Raw genomic sequence first — 23,610 nt, forward strand, 5'->3', positions numbered from 1 at the left:
TTATCCACCTATATGCTGCGATATCTTTTTTTCGAGATCATTTGCAGGCTGTGTTGCGTCCAAATTGATTAATAAATTTTTGTTTTTATAATAATTGATTAAAGGAGTTGTTTCACTTTTAAAAACGTTGAGTCTTTTTTTTAAAACTTCTTCGTTATCGTCTTCCCTCTGTATTAAGGGCTCATTCGTTATATCATCCTTAAAAGGAGTTTTGGGAGGATAGTTTTATGGTAAATTCNTCCCGAAGGTTTGTGAATTAATCGGCCACTTATTCGCTTCACTAGTACATCGTCTGGGACGTTAAAGTAGAAAACTCCATTCAGTTTCATTTGATTCGTTTGTAACAACTTATTTAAATCTTCCGCTTGTTTCACATTTCTTGGATAACCATCAAGGATAAATCCCTTTTTACATTGTGGTGATTTTAACTTATCGTCTACCAAAGTTAGCACCACATCATCATCCACCAGCTTTCCTTCATTGATAATATTTCGGATTTTATTTCCTAGATCATTTTTCTTTTCCGCTGCTTCTCTTAGTAGGTCTCCTGTAGACAAATGGCAGTAGCAGTGCGACTTCTTCAGATTTAGCGATTGCGTTCCCTTGGAAAAATTATGGAAAAAAGTTACGTGTGTGTGCACCTGTGCGATATCGTGAACATCTCACTCACAACCATGTGGGTAGGCGCATATATACACACCACACAACTGGTCGCGCTATAAAAAACACTCAACAATACATGCGGCTACTACACGCAGGCCACCACCCGGGCAAAAAAAATAAATGGATAAACTTCCCCGCCTGCATTTTCCCCCAACAAATTCGAACTTTTTTTTTTTTTTTTTTTTTTTTTTTTTTTTTTTTCATACCTTTCCCGAACCAGGGGCTCCCAAAAAGATGTACCTTCCATCCGGTTTACTTAAACATGAGTATCTTCTTTTCAATTCATTCAACAGGTCAACAGTCGAAAATTTTTCTAAGTTGTCGCTCATTATTGGGAAGAACTGTGCAACTAGTAAAACTAACAAATGGCATTTAAAAGGGGGGGAGGGGTTATTTGTACAACTTGGTATATATATAAATGTACTTACATATGTAGCAGCCCTTCAAAGGCATATAAAAGTATCACACGTGCAGATTATGATACGAAGAAAAAAAGGGTAGATAAGCAAACTGGAGAAGAAACAGAAGAAGGAGCAGGAGCAGGGGCAGCAAAACGCTATATTTTACATGAACAAAGTCGATTTTTTTTTTTTTTTTTTTCTTCTCATTATTACATATAACTGGTATTATAAGCATGGTATGTGGAAGAGAGCCTCGGGGTGGGGGGGGAAAAAAAAAAAAATTACAACTTTTTAGCCTTATTTATATATCTCCTTTGAAAAGAAAAAAATGGGAAAAACGAAGAGGAGGTCAATATGAGGGTAAGCAAAAGGAGAACATTACGGCGGAAGAGTTTTAAGGCAAATATCTCTATAGCACTGTTCACAGTTCATTACTTTATAAGGCCAAACAAGAAAGGCGTAACGAGCGGCACAGGGGGGGATGTATAATTTATTTCCATGCCCAAGTTTACTCCAATTTGTGCTTCACCATACGATTAACATCTATTCCACGCGCGAACGTTTATTCTGTATGTACATCTTAGTAAAGTGAAGATCTGAAAAGAAGAGGTTTACCGAAATGTATGCGGCAGGCTATTCGGCAAAATTGTGAATTCTCAGACGATTGGGGAAATAATTTTTTTTTTTTTGCGAAGCTCCTGTTGAGTGAAGGGGCTGGCAAAACTGCTTTCAGTGAAAGGCCATACCGAGCATCCTTTCTGAGCTAAATGACGTGGAGGTGCAGCAGAGCACTGGAACTAGGAAATGCTCAGAAGAAAAAAGCGCGTGCTTGAACTGTTGCTAAATTTCTCAGTGCCTCCGCTCCTAGTCAAAGAGCTTCACCATATTGCCTCCTGCGCAGTGGTAAAAGCAGTTGCTCGCTGCACCTTTTTTATAAAAAAGCGAGCACGTGAAGCGCGCGTTATTGTGTACCTATGTCAGGGCGGATATATATAATATAAGTACCCATTTAAGCGCACGCACACACATGTGCATAACCGTTCACATACGCCCAACCGTGTGCACGTGAGCGTATCCCTTGGAACGCCCTAACGGAGACCAACTGCCCACAGGATGGCACTGTACATCATCGGCTTAGGGCTGGGGGACGAAAGGGACGTCAGCGTAAAGGGAAAGGAACTGATCGAAATGTCAGACGTAGTGTATTTAGAATCATACACGTCCGTTTTATTCGTTTCAAAAAATTCCTTAGAAGAATTTTACAAAAAAAATATTAAAGAAGTAGACAGAAATCTTGCAGAAGAAAATTGTGAAGAAATACTAGAAGAAGCAGTAAATAAAAAAGTGTCCTTCCTAGTTGTCGGAGACCCACTATGTGCAACCACACATCACGACATTATCCTTCGCGCAAAAAAAAAAAATATTCATGTTCAGGTAATTCATAATGCATCCATCATGTCAGCCATAGGAGAAAGTGGAATGCAACTTTACAACTTTGGTCAAACTGTATCCATTCCATATTTTGAGGAAACTTACAAACCGACTAGCTTTTACGATAAAATTAAGGTAAATTTAGACAACAATTTCCACACCTTATGCTTACTAGATATTAAAGTAAAAGAAAGGACCATAGAAAATATGATGAAAAATAAAAACATTTTTGAGCCATCCAGATTTATGACCATTAACGAGGCTATTGAACAACTCCTTTATTGTGAAGAGGTTCTTAAAAAAAATGTCATTACGGATAACACGCGCGCCATTGCCATTGTCCGTATAGGGTCAAACAGCCAGCAGATTGTATCAGGCGACTTAATGACGCTGAAGTCGATCAGTTACAATGACCCCCTACACTCTTTAATCATTTGTGCTCCCACTTTGCATGACGTGGAAAGGGAATACTTCGACATGTACTTGCACAAATGTTGACATGTACATAAATATATGTGTGTATGTGTATGTGTATATGCATGTGTATGTGTATGTATATATGTATACATTTATATTTTTTTTTTCCCCCCCCGTTTGTTTGTTTCCCTCGTTCATCGTCACCTCCTTAACTTCTCATTTAAGTAACAAATTTGCTTACTAATTTTTAATTAACAATTTTGTCCTGCTAAAATTTGCTCGCAACAATATTTGTCACACATTTTTTTTTTTTTTTTTTTTTTTTTTTTTGAATAGCCTCCAATTTGGAGGAATAAAACGCGTGTGTTGCTCATTTATTTTTGATTGCCTTTTTTTTTTTTAGCATGTAGCGCTTTTAAAATGGTGTGCATCTGTTCACGCGTCCTTCTCACCTGGCATGTGCATTGTGCATATCTGTACATACATATATGCGCAAACGTATTCAAGTGGCAAGTGCTCGTGTTTAACCCCCCCTGCTCTGTATTTACAGCTACCAACAGTGCACCACGAGAATAGACGAACAAAATGGAAGGGAACTTCTTCGAATTAACCTTTTTTAAGCACTTTTGTGCCTGCTCTCCATGGGCATAATTAACTTCCCCCAGAAGTGCTTCACGATTGAGGACACGCTAAACGGAAGGGAGGTTACAGTAGCGACACTTTTTAAAAAAATATATACGAGCAGCTGCATTAGCCTGTCTATGCCGTTGTTGATGCTGATACATTGGTGAGTAGTAAAAATATGTACACTCATAAGGACATACATATTTAAGGGCTTCCCTCCTATGCAAGCGTAAAAGCTGCGCAGAATGCAACGAAAAAAAAAAAAATGATTAATCTATTGTGTGCCCTATGCGCTCTATGGAACGTATTTTATCTATGCGTGCCGCTTTTCAATTGCCTTCATATTGAAGACACTGTCAAAATTGAGCTACATAAAATAGGGAACGGCGATTTTTTAAAAATTTGTTGTGCAGACTTTTGCTCCTTCCAAAAATATAACGTAACTACGAAGACATATTTGTTCATCAAGGAAAACATAATTTTGCATAATTGTAAAAATGGCATTAAGTTGTACCACTCTAGTGACTATTTTTTTCACTTGGCTCACTTTGTAAAAAATGATCAAATGATCGAAATTGTTGATTCCTTTGAACATGAAAAGATCAAATTTACCGTTTGGGAGCCCCTTTTTGAATTTCTATCAATTGGGGGTAACCAGAAATATGTCTATATGCCCCTTGGATTTTATGAAGCTAAGAAATGCAAAAGGAATCACACAAAGGGGAATGTCATTGGGGTGGATGCCCTGTGTGATAATTACGGTAGCATCGAATTTAGGCTTAACAGGGGAGAAACTGAACCATTTTACGAAGGTGCGCTGGAGAGAGAACAACATGTAGGCGGTGAAAAAACAGCTAAGACCAACGCCAATTGGAATAATCCCCCCCCTGGAAATAAATTTGTTTGTACGGAAAATTTACCCAAGGAGGAAAATCCTAAAAGGTATCATGATGGCGAAGAAAAAAATTCTTGCCAAGTAGATCCATTAATGCAGTTGTTTAATGAACTCATGACTGAAAGGGAAAAGGAAAAAAATAGTTTTTTTCACCACTCAAACGTATTGGCAAAGAAGGGGGAAGCTTACGCTGATAATGTGCTAATGAGTTATATTGCAAAAAAACATACACACAAAAATACGTCAAAACAGTGTGCTTCTGTTGGAGGTATATCTGATACAACACTGTACTTGTCACACTGCTTAACCCCCTTGATAAAAAATCTTCTCCTTAGTAACCCCATACTTATATTTTTATTTCAAGACCCAGCAATTTGCGACTTGTGTGCGAAAAGGATGACCATTGTAGGGGAACCCAAGCGAGGTGGAAAAAAAAGATATAAAAAATGGTCTCTCCCAAGTTACAAATCGATGCTAAAAATTGCCTCCCTACTCCTTCTTCTTGCCATTTTAATGGCAACCATTTGGATATTTTTAAAGAGAAAGAAATGCAAAATGAAAGATGAAAAAAATCCGAGGTGTGCTGAAAAAAGGCTAGCCGAAATACACGTAGCATACAAGAACAAAATACAAACAAATTTTGGCTCAAAAATAAAAGACATTACGGATGAAGATTTAATAAATCTTATCGCTCATAATAAGGCGGAGCTAATCATTGTCTGTCAACCGTAGCACCCAGTCGGGGGGGTTGTGATAGTGGCCATTTTTCATGTCAAGCTGGAAAATTTGTGTGAAGAAGTTGTTCCCCTCCCTACAGGGTTTAAGGCATAAAAAAGGTATATTTCGTGTAGCTGCGTCTCTCCTGCTGAATTTTTTGTTTTTTCGCGAAAATATTCCTCCCCTACAGTTTGTCACCCGGTGTCATTGCTTCAAGGGTCAAGGACCGAGAATGTATATATAGTTATACATATGGATATATATACATATTATCCCTTATTTTTTTTTTTTTTTTTTGCTCTTTTTTTTTTCTTCTCATTTGATGTTTCAAAACGCAGGCGTTGTCACATACGCAGGAACAAAAAGCCACGCGGATGTTGGAACCCCCCCCCCGCATTGACGTGGCTCACATAATATGCACATAAAAAATGACAATTCGAATATTCGGCAAATTTCGCCATAGAACAGCGTTCCTTTTAAACTCGTTTTTGCAATTCAATTGACCAAGCAGTGGATCCACAGGCGCGTCAATTCCGCTTTATTTTTTTGTAACTCCCCTGCAACGGTGATTGAGCTCGCGTTTTTTTAGTCTTCCCAAATAATTTAAAATGCAAATTAGTAAAATTGTTACATAATCTGCAGGGAAAGAAACAAAAAAAAAAAATGATCACTTAATTTTTTTTTTTTTTTTTGGGAAGAGGTAGCCATTTCGTCATTCTCCCCTCCCCATGCGTGTAAATCCGTACAAATTCTCAACTTAAAAAATGAACACTTTTTTAGCTGATATGTTGACTAAAATAGTGGGTAAAATTTAGCAACAATTTGTTCTTTCAAATAATCCGCATATGAAGCTCGTTGGATGCAAAGAAGTAAAGAAAAAAGGGTACACAAAAGTAACCTTGGGATGGATGCAGACTGTTCGAAAGGGCCGCCAAGGAACTAACATAAAAAAGCGCCTCACTGGAAATGCACAATTGCGCTTTCCAAATTGGGATGATGTTCCTGTAAGTGAGCTGTACCATGTGCGTACATCCCTGCGTACGCTGGTGTAGACAGGCGATCTTAAGCAGGGGCGCAGGGGAGCCACGGTAGTTGTTTTTTTCCCCCAAGTGAAAAGTCTCACCAAGAAAATCCCATCATCACTGAGATAACTACTCCTCCCAAAATGTTCGACTCCTTCAAAGTGACCAAACTGTGCGACCAAGAAAGCGTCAGCAGCCACTTAATAACGATCGGGTCATTCAACATTCTCTGTGATTTACCTTTGAACCCAAGGGAAATACTGAATTTTAAGAAAAGCACAATAAACTGCAACAATGTAGATGAAGAGAAGTCACAGGAGGATAAATACATACGGATTACAAACCTGGAGACGGAAGCTCTATCGAATAAATTATTACTAAACATAAGTAGTGTGCCGATAAAAATTCACATCATTTTAATTTCCTGCAGTGAATGTTTCATGGGGTTACCAATATTTTGCAAATATTTCGACGTATCAGATACGCACATAGTTTGCACAAAATTGACGTTCACCTTTGCATTAAGCGCAGTCGAGAATTTACAGAAAAAGGAAAATTATTTGCCTCCGTGGGATGAAGAAGATGATCGGAAGGAGAAGTTTAGCAAAGGGAGTTTCAGCAAAGGGAGTTTCAGCAAAGGGTGTTTCAGCAAAGGGAGCTTCTGCAAAGGAAATTTCAGCGAAGGAAATTTCAGCGAAGATAATTTCAGCGAAGACAATTTCAGCGAAGACAATTTCAACACAGATGAATATTTGGATTTAAAATTAAGCTTCAGAAATTCTCTACATTTATTATCATATAAAGAAAAAATAAGCTTCCAGCAAAATGATGAAATTGTTTGTATTACTCCCTACAGTAGTGGGTACTCCTTGGGCAGCTGCAACTTTGTTGTTAAGACAGACCTTATGAATTTATGCATTATTAACAAAAGCTGCTATAATATTAAAAGACACCCCTCTACTCTAGATTTGACATGCCTGGAAAAGGCAGACTTTGTTCTTTTTACCGCATATGTGAAGGGGGATACAAGTACGGGGGAGCCTCCCCAGAGCGGGAACGCGCCAAGCGGAGGAGCCTCAAAAGGGGAATCTCCAAACAGAAGCACCCCAAGCGGGAGCGCCCAAAACAGCAGTGTTCCCAGCGAAGGCCCCCCCAGCGAACGAACCAGGGAAAAAATAAACATGTGCATCGAAAAGAACTACAAAGATAGCCTAAATAAGATATGCTCCATCGTCCTGCGGACGATCAAAAGCAAGGGGTGCGTACTGATCCCGGTGGATCTGAACTTCTTGTACTTCCTCGAGTTAATCGAGTTGATAGGTGTAGTCATCAGCAAATATTTAGCCAAAGAAGAACAAGTACTAATCTTTACCATAATAGGTAACATCAATAATGTGATTCACCAAGCAGATCTGTGTGCCGAATGGGTAGAAGAATCGAGAAAAAAAAAATGCAGCAAAATTTCCAATCCACAGGGACCCTTTTCCATTGAAATTATGATAAAAAATAATCGACTAATTACAGGAAATGACATAAATGATATATCCAAACTGTTTAGGTATCCATGTGTATGTTTTGTACAAGATTCATCTTTGCGATTTTTTGAATCTTCCACCTTGTTAGAAAAGTGGGCCATGGAAGAAAACAATTCACTTTTGCTAATCGATCCCTACTACGACCCTGTAGCAGTGTTGGCTCCCTTCCACATCTACCTTAAAAAAATAAATATCTTTTTTTGCCCCATTTCTTGGGATCTAAATGAGTCAGACATTTGGGAAATTATAAACACCAATGCGAATAAAAAATGTGTGTATCTACTCCACCATCGGTTGGGGGGGGGGTGCAGTTCACCTCGGATTAACAGCCAAGTGGACACCACACATGAAGGCATAAAAAACAGCTACAACGTTGGAGAAAAAAACGAGGAAGAAGAAAATTACAATGAAAGGGGGAGGAACCCTCCATACGGAAACTACACAAATGGAAATCCACATGGAGATGTGAACCCAAACGATATCATCTACATTTACCCACTACGCACGAGGGAAATTATTTATGACACATTTTCCCAGGTGGGTAAAAACATGCACCCTGTCCCCTTTACTGTCGATGGTACGAACAATTTGAAAAAAATATTAACAAAGATAGATAACCTCCATTGCGCGAAGGTCAGATGCTCATATAATAGAACACTCTTCGGGGATTATATAAAGGAAGGTCAAATGGAAATATGCAAATCGGCCTTACAGAACAGAGAGGTAGATAATAAAAAAACATATAATGAATGGCTGAACGAAAAGGGAGTGAATCTCATGTTTGGGTCCATACGCGAAGAAGATTTTGTTGATAATTTACTCCAGTTTGGCTACAGCAAAAACGATTTAGTAGTTAACCATTCTGAGGGAAGAACCCCCGGCGTGCAGACTGAAAACTACTTGTGGAGCATTACCATCAATTCAATTAACTCCAAAGTGGTATGCTACACAAAGTACGACATCGAGGTGATTAGCAGCCATACCAAGCTGCGTCAACAGGTTAAGGAGATTCTCCAGAGAATCACGACCACGCTATGATTCGCCGATGTGGAGGAATACTTAATAATGGAGGAACAAAAAAAGGTGCCCAGCAAGGTTACACCTACTGTCATAAAATTGGTTACTCATTTTTGTGCGCAGTGGCAAGTTGATGTCCTACCCCCTGGTGGGCCTTCATTTTTGGCCCCCCCTAACAATTCACGGTATATCTCGTATAGCCCGCAACCGTACCATGCTGTTGTACCACGCTTCCCCTCGCTGCTGCACCCCGCAGCTGTGTGCACGCCGATCCCATTTGGGCGAAGTGCGGTTGACGCGGTTGTCCCAGTTGGTGCGTTTTTTTCGTAATAATATCTCCACTTCGTGTCAACTCCTTCGAATCTTTGTCACATCATCGTGACAACTCCGATAAAAATGTGTCACAATTTTGTTACCGCCTCGCCTGATGCGGCCCCCGGCGCCCTCAAAACTTGCGCTTCCAATTTCTCCGGTTGGCATGGAAGTTGCCCCATATCTGGCCCTGCAAACGCACACGCTTGAGGTACCCGGGGGGATGCTTCTCCATCTTGTCCCTCCGCTGCTTAAAGTAGAGATAATACTCTTCGGGGAGGTTTTCCACGTCGTTGTGAATACCCTCAATTTTTAAAAGGGCGTTCTCCGCTAGTGAAGCCACATACTTGGTTTTGAAGAAGCCTCCACGGTCAAACGCTTGAGTGGTTAGCTTCCCATTATTGTAATACTGACTAAACACATTATCTGATTTTATCTTCATGACATTCGTTTTTGGATCAATTTGCACATGAACACTTGGAAGAACATAACCAGCTAATTTTCTTTCATATGGGATGTTGTCTTGCTCCAGTTGGCCCAACTCCATTATGCTGACTGTTCCTACTTCTTGCACTACATAGCGTAGATATATTTTAGCATTGATGAAAACGTCTTTTATTTGTTCGATGTAATTTATATTAATTCCTGGCATTATTTCATTTCCGTTAAGGAGGATGATCCGCACGTGAGATGCCTTCTTTTGGATAAACTCCATTTTCGTTCCAATGTCCATATCGGAGTTTTTAAAAAAAAAAAGAAAATCGCGAATTAAATAATTGTTACAGACCAGAATATTTATGGGCTTTTTCACATGGTATAGCTCTTCAAATAAATTTATGCCATCAATAAAATTAAAATCAACATCTGTGAAGTCCTTTTTAATTAGCAAATTGTGAACAGCGAAATTGTTATCTTTACTTTTCATATGTTCTTTAAACCAATCCATATAGTTATTATAATTTAACGTCTTCTTTTTGCTCGCTTCGGGGAAAGTAACAGCTGCGCCAGAAAATAACAGGCTAAAGAGAACATCAAAATAAACTATACTGTTTGCTGGCACACACATCAAAGCGATGTTGTTGGTTTGCCCCCAATTGAAGAAGTTGGATAATTGCATAGACTGATTGAAAATACAAGTTGATAAAAACTGTACGCTTTTGTCACACTCGTTTTCTTTGGATAAGTACAAATGGAAAGCAGAAGGGGAATCACTATGTCGGGAGATCATCCCCTTCTCGACAGAATTATTTGTATCTTCCCTAATCCCTCCGATGAAATAACTCTCTTGCATTTCTTTTATCTCTCCCTCCACTTCCCCATTTGTCCAATGTTTATCCTTCTTCGGCTGGTACATAAACTTATGACCGAAAATTTCCCGCCCTTCTTTCAAATCGTCCAAATACTCCTCATGTGATAAAATATCTGGCCTATCGTAACATATTAAAAAAGGAATTTGCAAGTTAAGAGTAATTTCTTCGATAAAATGCTTGTAGAAAGGATGGCAAAGAATTAAATCGATGTTATTCTGTGCTATGTAAAAGGAATATTTTTGCTTTATCTGCTTTGCCTTCTTTACAGGTGTTGGGATGGATACATAATCGTAATTGTTCATTAAAACACAAAATTGAAAAATCAGTTGAGAGTAACATGGGGGGAAAAGGCAACCTATTTTTTTACCCCTACTATTTGACCAGCCTTGAAGCCCAAAATAATCGTTTACATAGTACGCAAGTTTTTTATTCATTAAGAAAACTTCACTAAAGAATTGGTTGGAAGAGACTAAGCAGTTGTTTGTGTAAATGTTGAATGGGCTGTTCATTAGATTTCTCACTGTGCTCAAGCGTCTGCTTGGGCGTAGCCAATGGACCCCCATTTTGATATACATATTGTTACTTCCTCTTGCTGCACAATGGGGTCTCCATCAATTTGCCTACGCATATATAGGTCTACCTATATACTCATGTCTCATTCCTTTCTGCTGATCTCCAACCAATCTATCCCTTAAATTCACAATTAAGCGGACCACCACAATCACTTGCAGGGTTAAACCAAATCTTCGCGCTGTTAAAAGAGTACTCGGAAAATACGCCTCGCACGTGACTTAAAATAGTGATAACCTCTCCGCTGCTCATTTTTTGGGTTTCCAATAATTGACCCTCATTTACATCCTCACGGATAAGCAGTCATGCAGTTATGCAGTTATGCAGTCGTGCAGTTATGCAGTCGTGCCTTCGTGAAATGAGACGTTATTCATTCATTAAGATTAAGCAGCATCCGTCAGAATGCTCAAACTGGGTGTCCCTTTTTCTGAGAGGATAAAATGTACGCCCCACGGTGGTACATCCGTTTGTAAATCTATCCCTACACATAGGACCATATAACTAAGTGCATTGAGTGAAATTTCTCTCCTTTTCTTCTCCTTCCGATTGGCACGTACATGTAGACATCAGGTTGCCTAAATAAGTACCATGTGAGGGTGACGAATGGGGAGATATTCACATATTTACAACTGCCATGCTGTGGGAAGGTACCCACTTAAGGCTTAAACTTTTGGGATGCGAGTCAAGCAAAGCATAACTGAAGACAGGCCCAGAACGTGAATACATATGCGCATACATACGTACGTGAATACATTCTGCATACGTGTTGGCTTGGCTTCCCTTCAGTCATAAACACGCAAACAAGTGTGTACCTCCGCTGTGCTATCCCTGTAGGGGCTCTTGGCCAAGGATGGTGAAGAGGGAAGATTCCTCAATTTTGTTCCTCCCCTTTTTGATATGCCCTTTACGCGAAAAAGTTCGAAAAGTTAAACACATCTTTTGTCATACTTTTGCCATGATATGTGCAAAGTGCTTTTGTCAGGCGTTGCACTATGCATGTGGATATACCCACAATTGCTGCTAACTCTTCTGAGAGAAAAATGCTAATGGATCCTTCGCGAACACGTGACATAGTCCACTTGCACAAAAAGGTGGGAAGTGCATCTTGCAGTGGAATGCTTCTCCTCTCTGGGGATGAATAACTGTGACAAAATGTGCTCGCTTTGCAAAATAATTTATGGATTTTTTTTTTTTGTAGGGCCAATTTTTTTCCAGAAAAGGAATCACCACAAATACAACGTGTTCAAGCGAATTAGTTTTTTTTTTTTTTTTTTTTTTTGAGATTAATTTCGAATAAAAGCACACAAGTTGGTGACGTTCCTTAATCATTCTTCACACGACTTTGTGTTATAAGTACGTATGCATGTACCTAATCGTATGCGCTAAATTGGGAACAAAAAATGGGCGAACTCCATTTGGATGGGAAACTCTCTAGCACCCTCTGCAATCGCCGCTGAGTTAATATACACAACAGGGGCGGTTTACATACTTGCCTCATTTTTTAGAACATGATAAATCTTCGCGTGTGGAAACATCTCCCCAGGAATATGGCCAAAAGTGGAAGCACAAGTAGAAGCACAAGTGGAAGCACAAGTAGAAGCACAAGTGGAAGCACAAGTGGAAGCACAAGCGGAAGCACAAGCGGAAGCACAAGTGGAAGCACAAGCGGAAGCACAAGTGGAAGCACAAGCGCAGTAACTGTCCCAGTTGTGTTTTATACGTAACCGAAGGGGCAGCTGTTAAGCCACTCTTACACGAAACAGGGAAGAAGCAGAATAAAAAAAAAAAAAAAAGAAAAATGGGGAGGAAGAAGCGAAAAATAAACATCGAACTGAAGCCCTTTTGCTACTACTGTGACAGAGAATTCGATGATGAGAAGGTCCTCATCCAGCATCAGAAGGCGAAACATTTTAAATGTTTACAGTGCAATAGGAAACTAGACGTAGCTAGCGGGTTAGTGATCCACATGATGCAGGTACATAAAACCAATTTAAAAACGGTACCCAATGCTTTGCCTAAAAGAAACGATCCAGAAATTATCATAAGAGGAATGGAAGGAGTTCCACCTGAAATAATTGAAGAAAATTTAAGCAAATTAAAACAGAAAATAGGAGATAAAAGTATTAAAAGACAACAGAGAGTAAACTGGGCACAAGTCGCCATGGCACCTACAATGGAACAATTTCTACAGCAAGCTCAGATGGGAAATTTCTCCTTCCCAGGATTTAATTCCCCATTATTACCAACAAGTAACTTATTACCAAATGGTCCCGCAGATTCGAAGAAAAAAAACATCCCTCCTATGCCTTTATTCTTACCTAACAATTTTAATATGATGCAACCACCCCCTCTAGGTGCTAATATGTATCCGCCAGTTAATCAACATAATGCTACTATGCCTAATATGCCCCCTCCTCATTTGCCTTCCAGTATGACCCCACCTAATGCTCCCTCGTCTGGTCCGCCAGGATTTCCACCAAACATTCCAACACTTCCTCCTGGTTCTGCTCAGAAGTATCCGCCCAACATAAATTTCCCAGGATCTACATTTCCACAAAATTTATCTCCAAATATGTTCCAGCCATCACCCCATTCGATGTATATGCCACCTGGTCTTGGTCAACCACCAGTCCCTCCTTCAGCCCCACCTATGATGCCGCCCACAATTCCACCGTCTGCACCACCAGGGATGGCCCCGAACCAACCCGTAAACCCAAATGATGAAGACGCAAAATTAGAGGCAGGTGCACCACTTGGGGAAAATTCAGACCCAACAAAATCGGACACGAAAAACCAAAACGATGATGTTAATAATAAACATGGAGAAATAACTAACCAGGAGAAATCGAATAGTGCAGACGCGAATGAAAATCCGAGTGGAAGCGACTCCTAAAGGGATGAATCGTAGGAAAATAAGGCCAAGTGGGAAAGCAGTAGTGTATTCAAAATGAACACCTTGGACCCTTTTGTCCAGTCCACACAATTCGCGACTAACACGTTACATAAAAGTTGAATTATCATGCCGCAGCAATTTTTTCACCCCAGCTTGGTACTCCTCAACGTAGCTTTTGCGTAGAGCACAAAATTTGCCAACTCCATTTCCACAATGTGTTGCATAAAAAAAAAAAAAAAACTTCTTCCATCATCCTTCTTCTCTCTTCCAATTTGAACAAATAAATTAACGAAAAAATTGCAGTTTTGTAAAAGGAATAAATTTGGAGAGGTGGCAAAGGGTTAATTCAAAATGGTGTACCCAAAGTTGCAAATTGGGGGACAAATAAAAAACACAAAAAAAAGGGGGCAAACGAAAAAGTAGATACATGGTTGTGCACACAGATTATCAGTGTGTGTGGGGGTGTAGATAGGTAGGTATTTACGTGCGTGCTAGCAAGTCCACCCCTGCGCTTTAATGTCGCCCATCCCCATTTAACGCACACGCAATCTGCACATCGCACCGCTAGCTATTCAAAATGATATGCACCATGGGGGGATTTTCCACTCGGGGGAAATACGTCATCCCAATATTACTAACCGCCTAATCGAGAATAATAACTTTTCTCTTTTTGCCCTTCCTGATACCCACATTATCCGAAACGGTCGATCCATTTTCATTTTCAGGATGTTTCACACCGCTGCAATCTCGTTTAACCTTTAAAATATGCACGCAGTCGCTTCCTGTACAGGGGGAAAAAAAAAATACACAAAAAATAGACAACGTGTTGAGATGAATCTACAAACCAGTTGCACTAACAAAGCTCCCTAAATCTAAGAAGCATTCATATATTTCCTCTCATCTAATTGGTGTAAATTTTTCCGTGGTACACAACTCTATTTTTTTTTTTTTTCTTTTTCGCCACAGGGGGAAAATACGCTTCTTCATTTTTTCCTCTTCCCAAATAGTGGACAAGAAAAAATCACTAATTTTGCCCACTTGGCTCATTTTGCTTCCCTCCCCCTCAGCGAATTAACATGGGGCACATTTCACGGCGCCCCCATTAATACTCGTTTAAGGCTGCCATTACCGCTGTTTTTAGGTGTGGCTCCTATGCTACCGGGTAAACTTATAACGTTTTCTTCACTCCCCTGTTCACTTGCCGCTTGCCTCTTTTTTTGCTTACCTTCTGGTGTCTTGAATGATTTCTTACACACATCCTGCGCAAGCGCATCTGTCTGTTTCTCCTCCTTTATACAATCCGCATTAAAAATGAAGACATTTTTATTCCTTCTTTGCAACGAATTTGATCGTTTAAAATCATTTTTTCTGTTCTGTGAGGTTTCCCCATTTTCACCATGGTCATGGTTGGTCAAATCCATAGACGGATCGATCACAATTATATCATTCGAAATGGAACAAATTTTATCATCACGTTCTTTTCGATTTTTAAATAAATTATCATACTGTTCTTGTGTTAAGCAACTTCCAAGGGATACATTTAATATTTCCCCATCCTTGTTCATAAAATTATTTAGTAGTCTCATTTCAGCAGCCTGTGCTGCCATTAATTTGGGGCTACCATTACATATACGGAAATCACTTCCTCCTGTTTTTTTCCCTCCACTGATTTGATTTTCTATTTTTCCAAAAGTGTATAATTTATTATACTCTAACACTAGTTTGTCCAATAGTTCGTAAAATGATCTGTCATGTCCACTGTGCACTATATGCGCCAGCTCGTGCAACAGAGTCCCCATGATGTCGTTGAAGTGAAATAATTCCCCTCCCCTTTTTTTCCGCATCCGTATCTGAAAAGGTGTGCACACATGTACGGGGGGGGGATGTACTTTTATGTATGTGTGCACCCCTTATACATATGCATAGGCGCATAGCGAAGGGAAGACTCACCCACTCTACTGAGTGCATGCAACAAAAACGGTCAGCCGATATGTACCTTAATTTCCGATTTAGTTGCAATGTTCAGCCCTAGCAAATTGGGACTCCGAGGTAAAAACTCTGACAGTAATTCAACCGAAAAGCGCATCTTCCTCATAATTGGCTGCAAAAAAGAGGGGAAAAAGTGGGGGTATTAAAGCGAGTGGGGAAATGTAGAAACGGCATATGGGGTAACATACATCCCCACGAATTAATAGGAGGGGCGGCGCCAACACATCTGAGAGAACATCTCGATGCGCCTCATTCGGATGTCCTCCAAGATGGGCCCTGCAGCTCCCACATTAACATTTCCTATTGTGTGCTCCATTTTTGTGCACATCTTTTTGGTTAGCTACCACTCAGTTGTTCACCTTTCAATGGATGTGTGTTTTTTTTTTTCTTTTTCCTCTTACCATCACCTGGTCGGCAGCCCGGGTCAACACTGCTTTTGCCTTCTTATCATTTTCGTTTAAAACTTTAATTTTGTGAATTCTGTATTTTACATCATCTATGTTTTTAATGTTCATGACTTAGGGAAGGTTTGTGAAGGCAGTTTGTCATTCTTTTTACTTCTTTAATTTTGCAAAATAAAACAAAAACATGAACAAATGTTCTTATTTGCCAATTTCATCACGCAGATGTTTATTACAATTACGTTTTAAATTAATCAGGTAAATATTTCATCCATTAAAACCTCGCCCCACCGCTTTTTTTTTTTTTTCCTTCATTTTTATTTTTTCACTCTTGGCGAACACGCAGGAATGAGGAGGATGAGCGCTCTCAAAATGTTTGGATGTGCATGTGCCTTTATATTTGCATTACCACGTTACGTCAGAGAAAAATGTATAAATATCATTATAAACAACTGGGCGCATAGAGAAGTTCCTTTCTGCTAACATTAAATTGTTTTGCCGTTTTACACCTGACTCCATTTTTTTTGTTCGGCGAAGCGCAGAAAAAGGAACCCCAAAAAAAAAGGGAACACCGAGGAACATTTTTGTTTCCCCCTAGCATTAATTAAACACTCCGTGCTGCCCAAACTCGGGGATGCTCAAAATGTGCAGAATTATTTTTCAAAATAATCTGCACTCATCTTAAGTTGAAAAAAAAAAAAAAATCCCTTTCATGCGGCAACATTTTTAAGCAGGGTGTCTATTTCGAGATTGCAAAAAAAAAAAAAAAAAAAGTAGCGATGTTTTAAAGTTTGATCAAGCCTGAGTAATAGCATAAATCAATTTAATGAATTTACGAGAGAACCTTCTACCCGTCTTCCTGATGATTAAAATGTGCAGTTGATATAAAAACTGTTGGCGGGAAATTAAAACACCCTTTTTTGTCAAAAGGTATATTGGTATTGCAATCTTTTCTGTTGTCCATAGCCAAGACAAAGCAGCAAAGAAAAAAAAATAACATTAAGAGCTGCGCGTTAAATGTTACCTCTCTCTATGTTGTTGGGACTACGACGAAACAAGTAGCACCACATTATTTGCAATTAAAAATGAGCTGCATAAAAATACATTATGGGTATATCTTTCTTTGGATGCACCTTTCTCTTCATTTGAATAAGCGCCAAAAAATGGGCCGAAGAAAAAAGTTCCTCCAAAATGACGGAAATAGCACAGTATCACCATGTTACATGCCACTTGTTCGACCGCATCCACAACCAAATAAAAGGTGGCACTTATGTAAAACCACATTAAACCCCAATCAACACAATACCGTCCGCAGTTATCCAAAAAGGTTTGCTTTGCGAAATAAAAATTCGCGTTGGTGCACCTCCAAAAGGGGTATGCAATACTATATGCCGATGTTGTACCAAAAGAACATTTTTTTTTTAAAATAAAATGTAAAATATGTAAAAGCACAGTAACATTGCTACTGCAATTTATCACGCAATTCTGTAGGCCATTAAAATTGTAAAAAAATGGCCCAACGATGTGGGGGTTACCATTTATATTGGTTAAATTTATGTTTTACGGATAGGCCTAATATTCAAAAAAAAAAAAAAAAAAAACTTTCAAAAGTTGAAGTGGCATACATTCCGCAAATGAGGCAAAATTTTCTAAAAGCACATAAAAAAGAGTTATATTAAAATTGCAAAGTGAACGAAAGGGTTGCCCCTATTTTTTGTGAATCATTTTGTGATTTTTTTTCCCTTTTGCGTTTTATTTTAACGTATGCATGTTGCACCCTAAGGGATGCCAACACTGAGCAGTAGCATTTTTTTCGAGCTCCAGCAAAAACTTCGGCGAGAGAGCTTGTGCTAATGTTTCGCGCCTACAGGGGTAAAGTAAAAGTACCTATTTTGCTCTTTGTTTGACCTCTTTGTCGCCTTACCGCTCTACAGCCGCACCGCTTCACAATTTGCGCGTCGTTTTTTTATCCCGATATATAACCCGGCCCTTCCCATTTTGCCAGATTGGCTTGCCATTTTTTGTTCCTCATATTAGCACGTAGCGAAATGGAAGTGGCCCTATGAAAATATAATTGTGTAAGTACGTGTACCCTCTCGGTTCAAACCTTCTTTTCATGCCTTGCATTTGAGTTCACATAATGTAACTTTTTTTTTTGGAAAAGTAAATTTTAAATGCGAGATGGGGGGAAAAGAATAAAGCAATCCGCATCGAAAAAGCAATCCACAGCGAAATAAGCAAACCACAGCGAAATAAGCAAACCACGGCTAAATAAGCAAACCACTGCCAAACAGCAAACCACTGCCAAACGGCAAACCACTGCCAAACAGCTTGCCATGAGAAAAGCATCCAGGCAAACCCACCGCCCCATGCAAAAGCCGATGCGGAAAAAACCCCAGGTTTTTTACCCTAAATGATCTCTACATTTTTCCCCCTGCTGATTGTGCTCCTAAATAATATGCTCACATGCTATCAAAAGCCACCTTCCCATTCCGTGTATGCTGTAGCGCCTATAAATTTGAAGAGGAAAATGAACTATTTGCTAAAAAAAGAAGATTGCTACTTTTACCGACAGAACCTTAATTTTTTTTCCAAAGAATTTGAGAAAAAATTAAAAAAGAATAAGAAAACGAAATATGAAATGGGAATGAAGGATAATAACATTATGGATAAATTATCTTTCCTGCCAACCCAAGGTGGCAACAAAACCTCCAATTTCACGAACACAAAATGTGACACACAACTTAGCAATAACTTTTCCAAGGAACTTAATTTTGTAACAAAATTGCCCTACACATTTTTAAAAAATAAAGTCACCTTTAACTTTTTTAACATGGCAAACAGTGTATATTTGAAATATAAAATTAAAAAGAATATCCTTTTCTCCTTTAACAAGAAGGCCTTCTGTTCAAGTACGAAACATTCCATTTTAACAAATTATAAAATTATCAAACATCCAGATAAAGTAGAAAGTGAAGATTGCTGTTTGAATGGGAAAGGGTTTATGGCCATTGCTGATGGTGTAGGATCTTGGATAAGGCATGGAGTAAATCCAAGAAAATATCCGGAAAAATTTTTACAACTTTTACAAAAAAAAATGGATGAAAATGAAAATATGAAAATTGAAGATGTACTGAACTATGCCTATCTAAATAATGACATTGAGGGATCAACCACCGTTTGTCTAATCATCTTTAATAACAATAGCACGATCTCCACGGCTGTCATTGGTGACTCCCAATTTATCCTCATTCGAAATGATAACATCATTTACCGCTCAAAACCGCAGCAGTACGAGTTTAATTTCCCCTACCAGTTGGGAAGTAATGAAGTAAGCAAACCAAATGATGCAGACATTGCCCACATAGAAGTAAAAAAAAATGATATCATCGTTGCGGGGTCTGATGGACTGTGGGATAATTTGTACGATAACCAAATATTAAATTTGGTCAAACAGAACAACTTTTCCTCCCTATCGGAAAAAATTGCCAATGAGGCATTTAACTACTCGAAAATGAAGAGGTGGATGTCTCCCTACATAAACAATTACAACAAAGAGTTTAAGTGCCACAAAACTGGCGGGAAAATGGATGACATCACCGTGTCCTGCGCGCTCATATGCTAAGCGCCGCGGCAGAGTGGAAACATGGCAAAACGGAACAGCAGTGCAGAAGCAAATAAGGACAAAGTGAAGGGAAAAAATGAAAATGTAACAAACATGGCAACGAAATGAGCTAAGTGCAGCACCTCACTGTAAACCTTAAAAATGCAAACTTTGTTTATTAGCAGCCCTCATCCGCCTTTGCTCGAAGCGGGAAAGAAGCCCCATTGAAGCATTTATAGGTTTAACGCAGATGCCTCTTTTGTGTAGCTCTAAAGGAACCTTATTTTTTATAAACTCATAAAAGGGGTACAACCTCCCGGACCTTTTCCCATGTGCGCATTTCCTCTCATCCCAGTTGTGCATGCACGCGTGTCCGTTTTGAGTTTTGATTCCTACGATCATGCCATCACCACTTCACGGTTGTTCCATTGTTATTCCATTTTTTTGTTCTTAATATATGTGCCACTTCCGAGGCGCTCATTCACGCGCGCGGTGTAAATATATGCCTATTAATAAATCACCTCCCCATTTGCACCCCCCTTTGAATGTGCCCCTCGCATTCTTCCCATGTTTTGTAAATTTGAAAACATACATATGTACATTAAAAGAGTTACCCTAATTTCTCATTTTGAACATTTTTTATATGTATCATAATTTGAAATATTTTTTTTTTTTGTAGTATCCCAACAAAACGCCCTAGTGCGCATAAACAGCCCCATGCTTGTTTCACCTTTGTAAATTAACCCCCACGCGAACATATATACGTATATATGTGTGTGACCAACTTTAATAGCCCAGTGGATATTCAGCCGATGCTCCTGTTTGCTATTTTTTCTTGCTGATATGTCCTATACGGAGGTAGTCAGTCCCCCTTTGGCTTTCTCGACAAACTGCTTTGTAACGGGCCATGCGACGCAGGGAAGGGATGCGCCATAAGCGAGGAAACTCCACCTCTGTCAATATCACCGCTGTCAATATCACCTCTGTCAATATCACCGCTGTCAATATCACCTCTGTCAATATCACCGCTGTTAATATCACCGCTGCCAATATCACCGCTGTCAATATCACCTCTGTCAATATACCCTATGTTGCACCCCCCTGTGGAAACCACCTAACAGGAGGTGGAGCAGTTGCTCATGTTTGCCATGGCCCGATCGGAGTGGCCGTACTTGTTACACTCTACCTCGTTCAGCCAATACAGCTGCTGCTGCTCCTGCTGCTGCTCCTCCTCCTCTGTTGATGCACTGTTAGTTATAGCTAGCTTCTCCTCCGTGTGACTTCTCCTCTTTGCAGGTTCCTCAAACAGATATTCAAACGAATCCCTTTTCATACAGTACGGTATTCCAATTGACTTGTTCCAAGCATTGGAAACGAACAAGATAAGATTTTCATAATCGAGCAATTCGAGCAAGGGGTAGATTCTTTTATACCCACCCAAGTTCCTATTTTCATAACGGAAACGACTCAAAGTTAACTTTTCCTTCAACTCTTTTTTGTGCTTTACTAAAACGTCACTATATTTTTTTCTAAACTTTTGCAAATTTAGATACTCTTGAATGTGAATATGTCTATACTTGGAGTGCATGTACAGCATGTTCAACGTGTCTCTGATGACTGCATATTTTACCTTCTCATCTACGAGGGAGCTTGTGGCGAATGAAGGGGAGTGATTCACCTCAAGGAGCCAAGGCTTTAATTTATAATCTAGTAAAATATCAAACCCTAGGACTTCAAAACACATACTATTGGAATAATCACTAATATGAGCTGAATTATAATAATGCTTCAACTCAGGTTGTATTGAACAAATCGTTTTAACAATCATATGTTCAATTCGTTTCATCACTGAATCCATGGGTAACCCTTCTTCTTTCAATTTCTGTAAGAATGCTTTCCAACTTCTTTTATGTCCCGTGGTTGCATCATCAGGATCTAGCGAATTTTCAAATTTATCTGACTTTTTGTTAATAGAAAAATTTGTTAGGTGCATGTTCACCTGTTTGAGATTCTTCGATTTCGGTAACTTATATTTTTCTATTGAAAATCGTACTAAGCCATCTTCGTGCAAAAATATCCTCAGCGGATCACAACCTGTCACTAAAACGTACAGCCGAATGTCAAACTTTAATCCATTTATTAGTAGCGGCTTGTGTATGTACTTCTGAATAACGCAGCTGTCGTATTTGTTTATATTGTCCAAACTTTTTGTTAAATATATGCCTTTCCCTTGACATGAATTTTTTAACTTAACTATGTATGTCTTGGACCCACTTTCCTTTTTAAAATAATTTTTAAAGTCAGATATTTCGTTGGGTAGGATCCACGTAAGGGGGAAAAAATTGTAACATTGCGGGAATTTTTTTTTCATTTTTTTTAAATTTTTACATAACTCATCTTTCCTAGTTATTCCTTTCATTCCAATGAAATGGTTAATTTTTTGAAACTTCTTCAACTTTCTGAACCTATCGTCGGAGATAGATGTGTCTAGCCATATGACATCCCAGTCAGTAGAATCCGGATTAGCTTCAATCCATTTTTCAGATTCCTCAACCACTCTTTTGATAATTTCATACCTCGTATTTGCTAAATGGATTTTATAATACCAGTGTTTGTTTTTTACAAAAAGCCCATCATATTTACTTTGAGCGTAGTGCGTTAAATGCGCATCCATTGTGCTGCCCGTTTTGTGATGCTGTCTCGTTAGGATGCTGCGGTCGCTTGCGTCAATCAGTTACTCGCTACTATTGGGTGTTGTTTCACGGGAGTAATAAAAGTAAGTTGCGTAAATACATCTCTTTGTATTGCTTAGAAAAAGGCTCCCTTGTTTATTTTATCATCTGCATTGAAAAGGGGTACCCTCGATTATGCCTGATATGTTAGCTTCCGCACTAACTTGTTAGTTTTTTTCTGGGAGTTAGCCCTTAAGCACGCAATTAGTGTTACAAAGATGTTTACGCACCTGTTTGTGCTCAAATAACGAAAAAGAAGAGAAAAGTTAAAACGTAAAGAATGAGAGGCAAAACATAAAGCTAAAAAAATGAAGAGCAAAAAATGAAGTGCAAAAAAATGAAGAGAAAAAAATGAAGAGCAAAAAATGAAGAGCAAAAAATGAAGAGCAAAAAATGAAGAGCAAAAACTAAAAAAAATTGCAACGGCGAAAAAATAAACATTAAACCTAAAAAGTTAAGGATTTACAGTCAGGGAGGCAACCTATACAAGTGCACACAGCTACATGCGCATAGACAGCTCCTATAACCCCCTTTGGAATTATTTTGACAATGTACACCCTTTTAAAATTTTGACGCAACACCGCAAAGCAGCTAACTTTCTACGCTTTTGCAGATGCGGCTGACCGTTTCGAAGATACACAAATTACGCGTGATGTGAATTGTTTCAAAAGGTTCAAATTTTTGCTTCTGTGCAAACGGAAGGAAGGAAAAAACAATGGCTGTTTTTCTTCGGGGAATTCTTCTTGGCGCGCTGCGCAAATGTGTCATATGCAAAATACACTTCAGAAAAAAAAAAGTAATCTATTAAAAATTGTGATAAATAAGACATCAATTTTTCTGCATATTCCAAACATACACCAAATTGTATAAAAACATGTTATGCGTAAATTTATTCCTCTTCATTGTTTCAATATTTTGGACTGTTACTACTTCATTTTTTATATTTTTCCTTTTTAATAATTTATCAAGTTACACAAAAAAAAAAAATGTTACAACACTTTGCATACAATTAACTTCTCATTAAAAAATTCACAATGTAAGTATAAACAAGCAGAAACAAATAACGTAAAAGAGAAA

At 38.8% G+C, this 23,610-nt stretch overlaps 9 protein-coding genes across 9 annotated transcripts; 5 read left to right on the plus strand and 4 right to left on the minus strand.

Annotated features, from left to right (window-relative positions):
- Positions 1–992, minus strand: PCYB_081850 (adenylate kinase 2; the record flags this gene model as incomplete). Its single annotated transcript, XM_004221923.1, has 3 exons — positions 1–198; positions 282–602; positions 870–992. The coding sequence occupies 3 exons, from the start codon at positions 990–992 to the stop codon at positions 1–3; spliced, it is 642 nt and encodes a 213-aa protein (XP_004221971.1).
- Positions 993–2,177: 1,185 nt separating this feature from the next.
- On the plus strand, positions 2,178–3,268 carry PCYB_081860 (diphthine synthase; the record flags this gene model as incomplete). Its single annotated transcript, XM_004221924.1, has 2 exons — positions 2,178–2,898; positions 3,249–3,268. 2 exons carry the CDS (start codon positions 2,178–2,180, stop codon positions 3,266–3,268), a joined length of 741 nt encoding a protein of 246 aa, XP_004221972.1.
- A 533-nt stretch (positions 3,269–3,801) lies between these two features.
- Positions 3,802–5,163, plus strand: PCYB_081870 (hypothetical protein; the record flags this gene model as incomplete). Its single annotated transcript, XM_004221925.1, has 2 exons — positions 3,802–4,348; positions 4,796–5,163. The coding sequence occupies 2 exons, from the start codon at positions 3,802–3,804 to the stop codon at positions 5,161–5,163; spliced, it is 915 nt and encodes a 304-aa protein (XP_004221973.1).
- Positions 5,164–5,993: 830 nt separating this feature from the next.
- PCYB_081880 (hypothetical protein) lies at positions 5,994–8,743 on the plus strand (the record flags this gene model as incomplete). The annotated part of the gene is made up of 2 exons (XM_004221926.1): positions 5,994–6,152; positions 6,266–8,743. The coding sequence occupies 2 exons, from the start codon at positions 5,994–5,996 to the stop codon at positions 8,741–8,743; spliced, it is 2,637 nt and encodes an 878-aa protein (XP_004221974.1).
- Positions 8,744–9,168: 425 nt separating this feature from the next.
- PCYB_081890 (hypothetical protein) lies at positions 9,169–10,791 on the minus strand (the record flags this gene model as incomplete). Its single annotated transcript, XM_004221927.1, has 1 exon — positions 9,169–10,791. A coding segment is annotated over exon 1 (1,608 nt), but the record flags the coding sequence as incomplete, so codon positions are not given.
- A 1,921-nt stretch (positions 10,792–12,712) lies between these two features.
- PCYB_081900 (hypothetical protein) lies at positions 12,713–13,807 on the plus strand (the record flags this gene model as incomplete). The annotated part of the gene is made up of 2 exons (XM_004221928.1): positions 12,713–13,163; positions 13,602–13,807. The coding sequence occupies 2 exons, from the start codon at positions 12,713–12,715 to the stop codon at positions 13,805–13,807; spliced, it is 657 nt and encodes a 218-aa protein (XP_004221976.1).
- A 642-nt stretch (positions 13,808–14,449) lies between these two features.
- PCYB_081910 (metallopeptidase) lies at positions 14,450–16,461 on the minus strand (the record flags this gene model as incomplete). The annotated part of the gene is made up of 4 exons (XM_004221929.1): positions 16,198–16,461; positions 15,804–15,908; positions 14,937–15,657; positions 14,450–14,589 (listed from the first exon to the last, which is right to left on the minus strand). The coding sequence occupies exons 1-4, from the start codon at positions 16,309–16,311 to the stop codon at positions 14,450–14,452; spliced, it is 1,080 nt and encodes a 359-aa protein (XP_004221977.1). The 5' UTR covers positions 16,312–16,461.
- A 2,432-nt stretch (positions 16,462–18,893) lies between these two features.
- On the plus strand, positions 18,894–19,820 carry PCYB_081920 (protein phosphatase 2C; the record flags this gene model as incomplete). The annotated part of the gene is made up of 1 exon (XM_004221930.1): positions 18,894–19,820. A coding segment is annotated over one exon (924 nt), but the record flags the coding sequence as incomplete, so codon positions are not given.
- Positions 19,821–21,281: 1,461 nt separating this feature from the next.
- PCYB_081930 (tubulin-tyrosine ligase) lies at positions 21,282–22,475 on the minus strand (the record flags this gene model as incomplete). Its single annotated transcript, XM_004221931.1, has 1 exon — positions 21,282–22,475. A coding segment is annotated over one exon (1,194 nt), but the record flags the coding sequence as incomplete, so codon positions are not given.
- Positions 22,476–23,610: the final 1,135 nt, after the last annotated feature.

This window comes from Plasmodium cynomolgi, chromosome 8 (assembly GCF_000321355.1).
Source record: "Plasmodium cynomolgi strain B DNA, chromosome 8, whole genome shotgun sequence".
Taxonomy (NCBI): Eukaryota; Apicomplexa; class Aconoidasida; order Haemosporida; family Plasmodiidae; genus Plasmodium; species Plasmodium cynomolgi.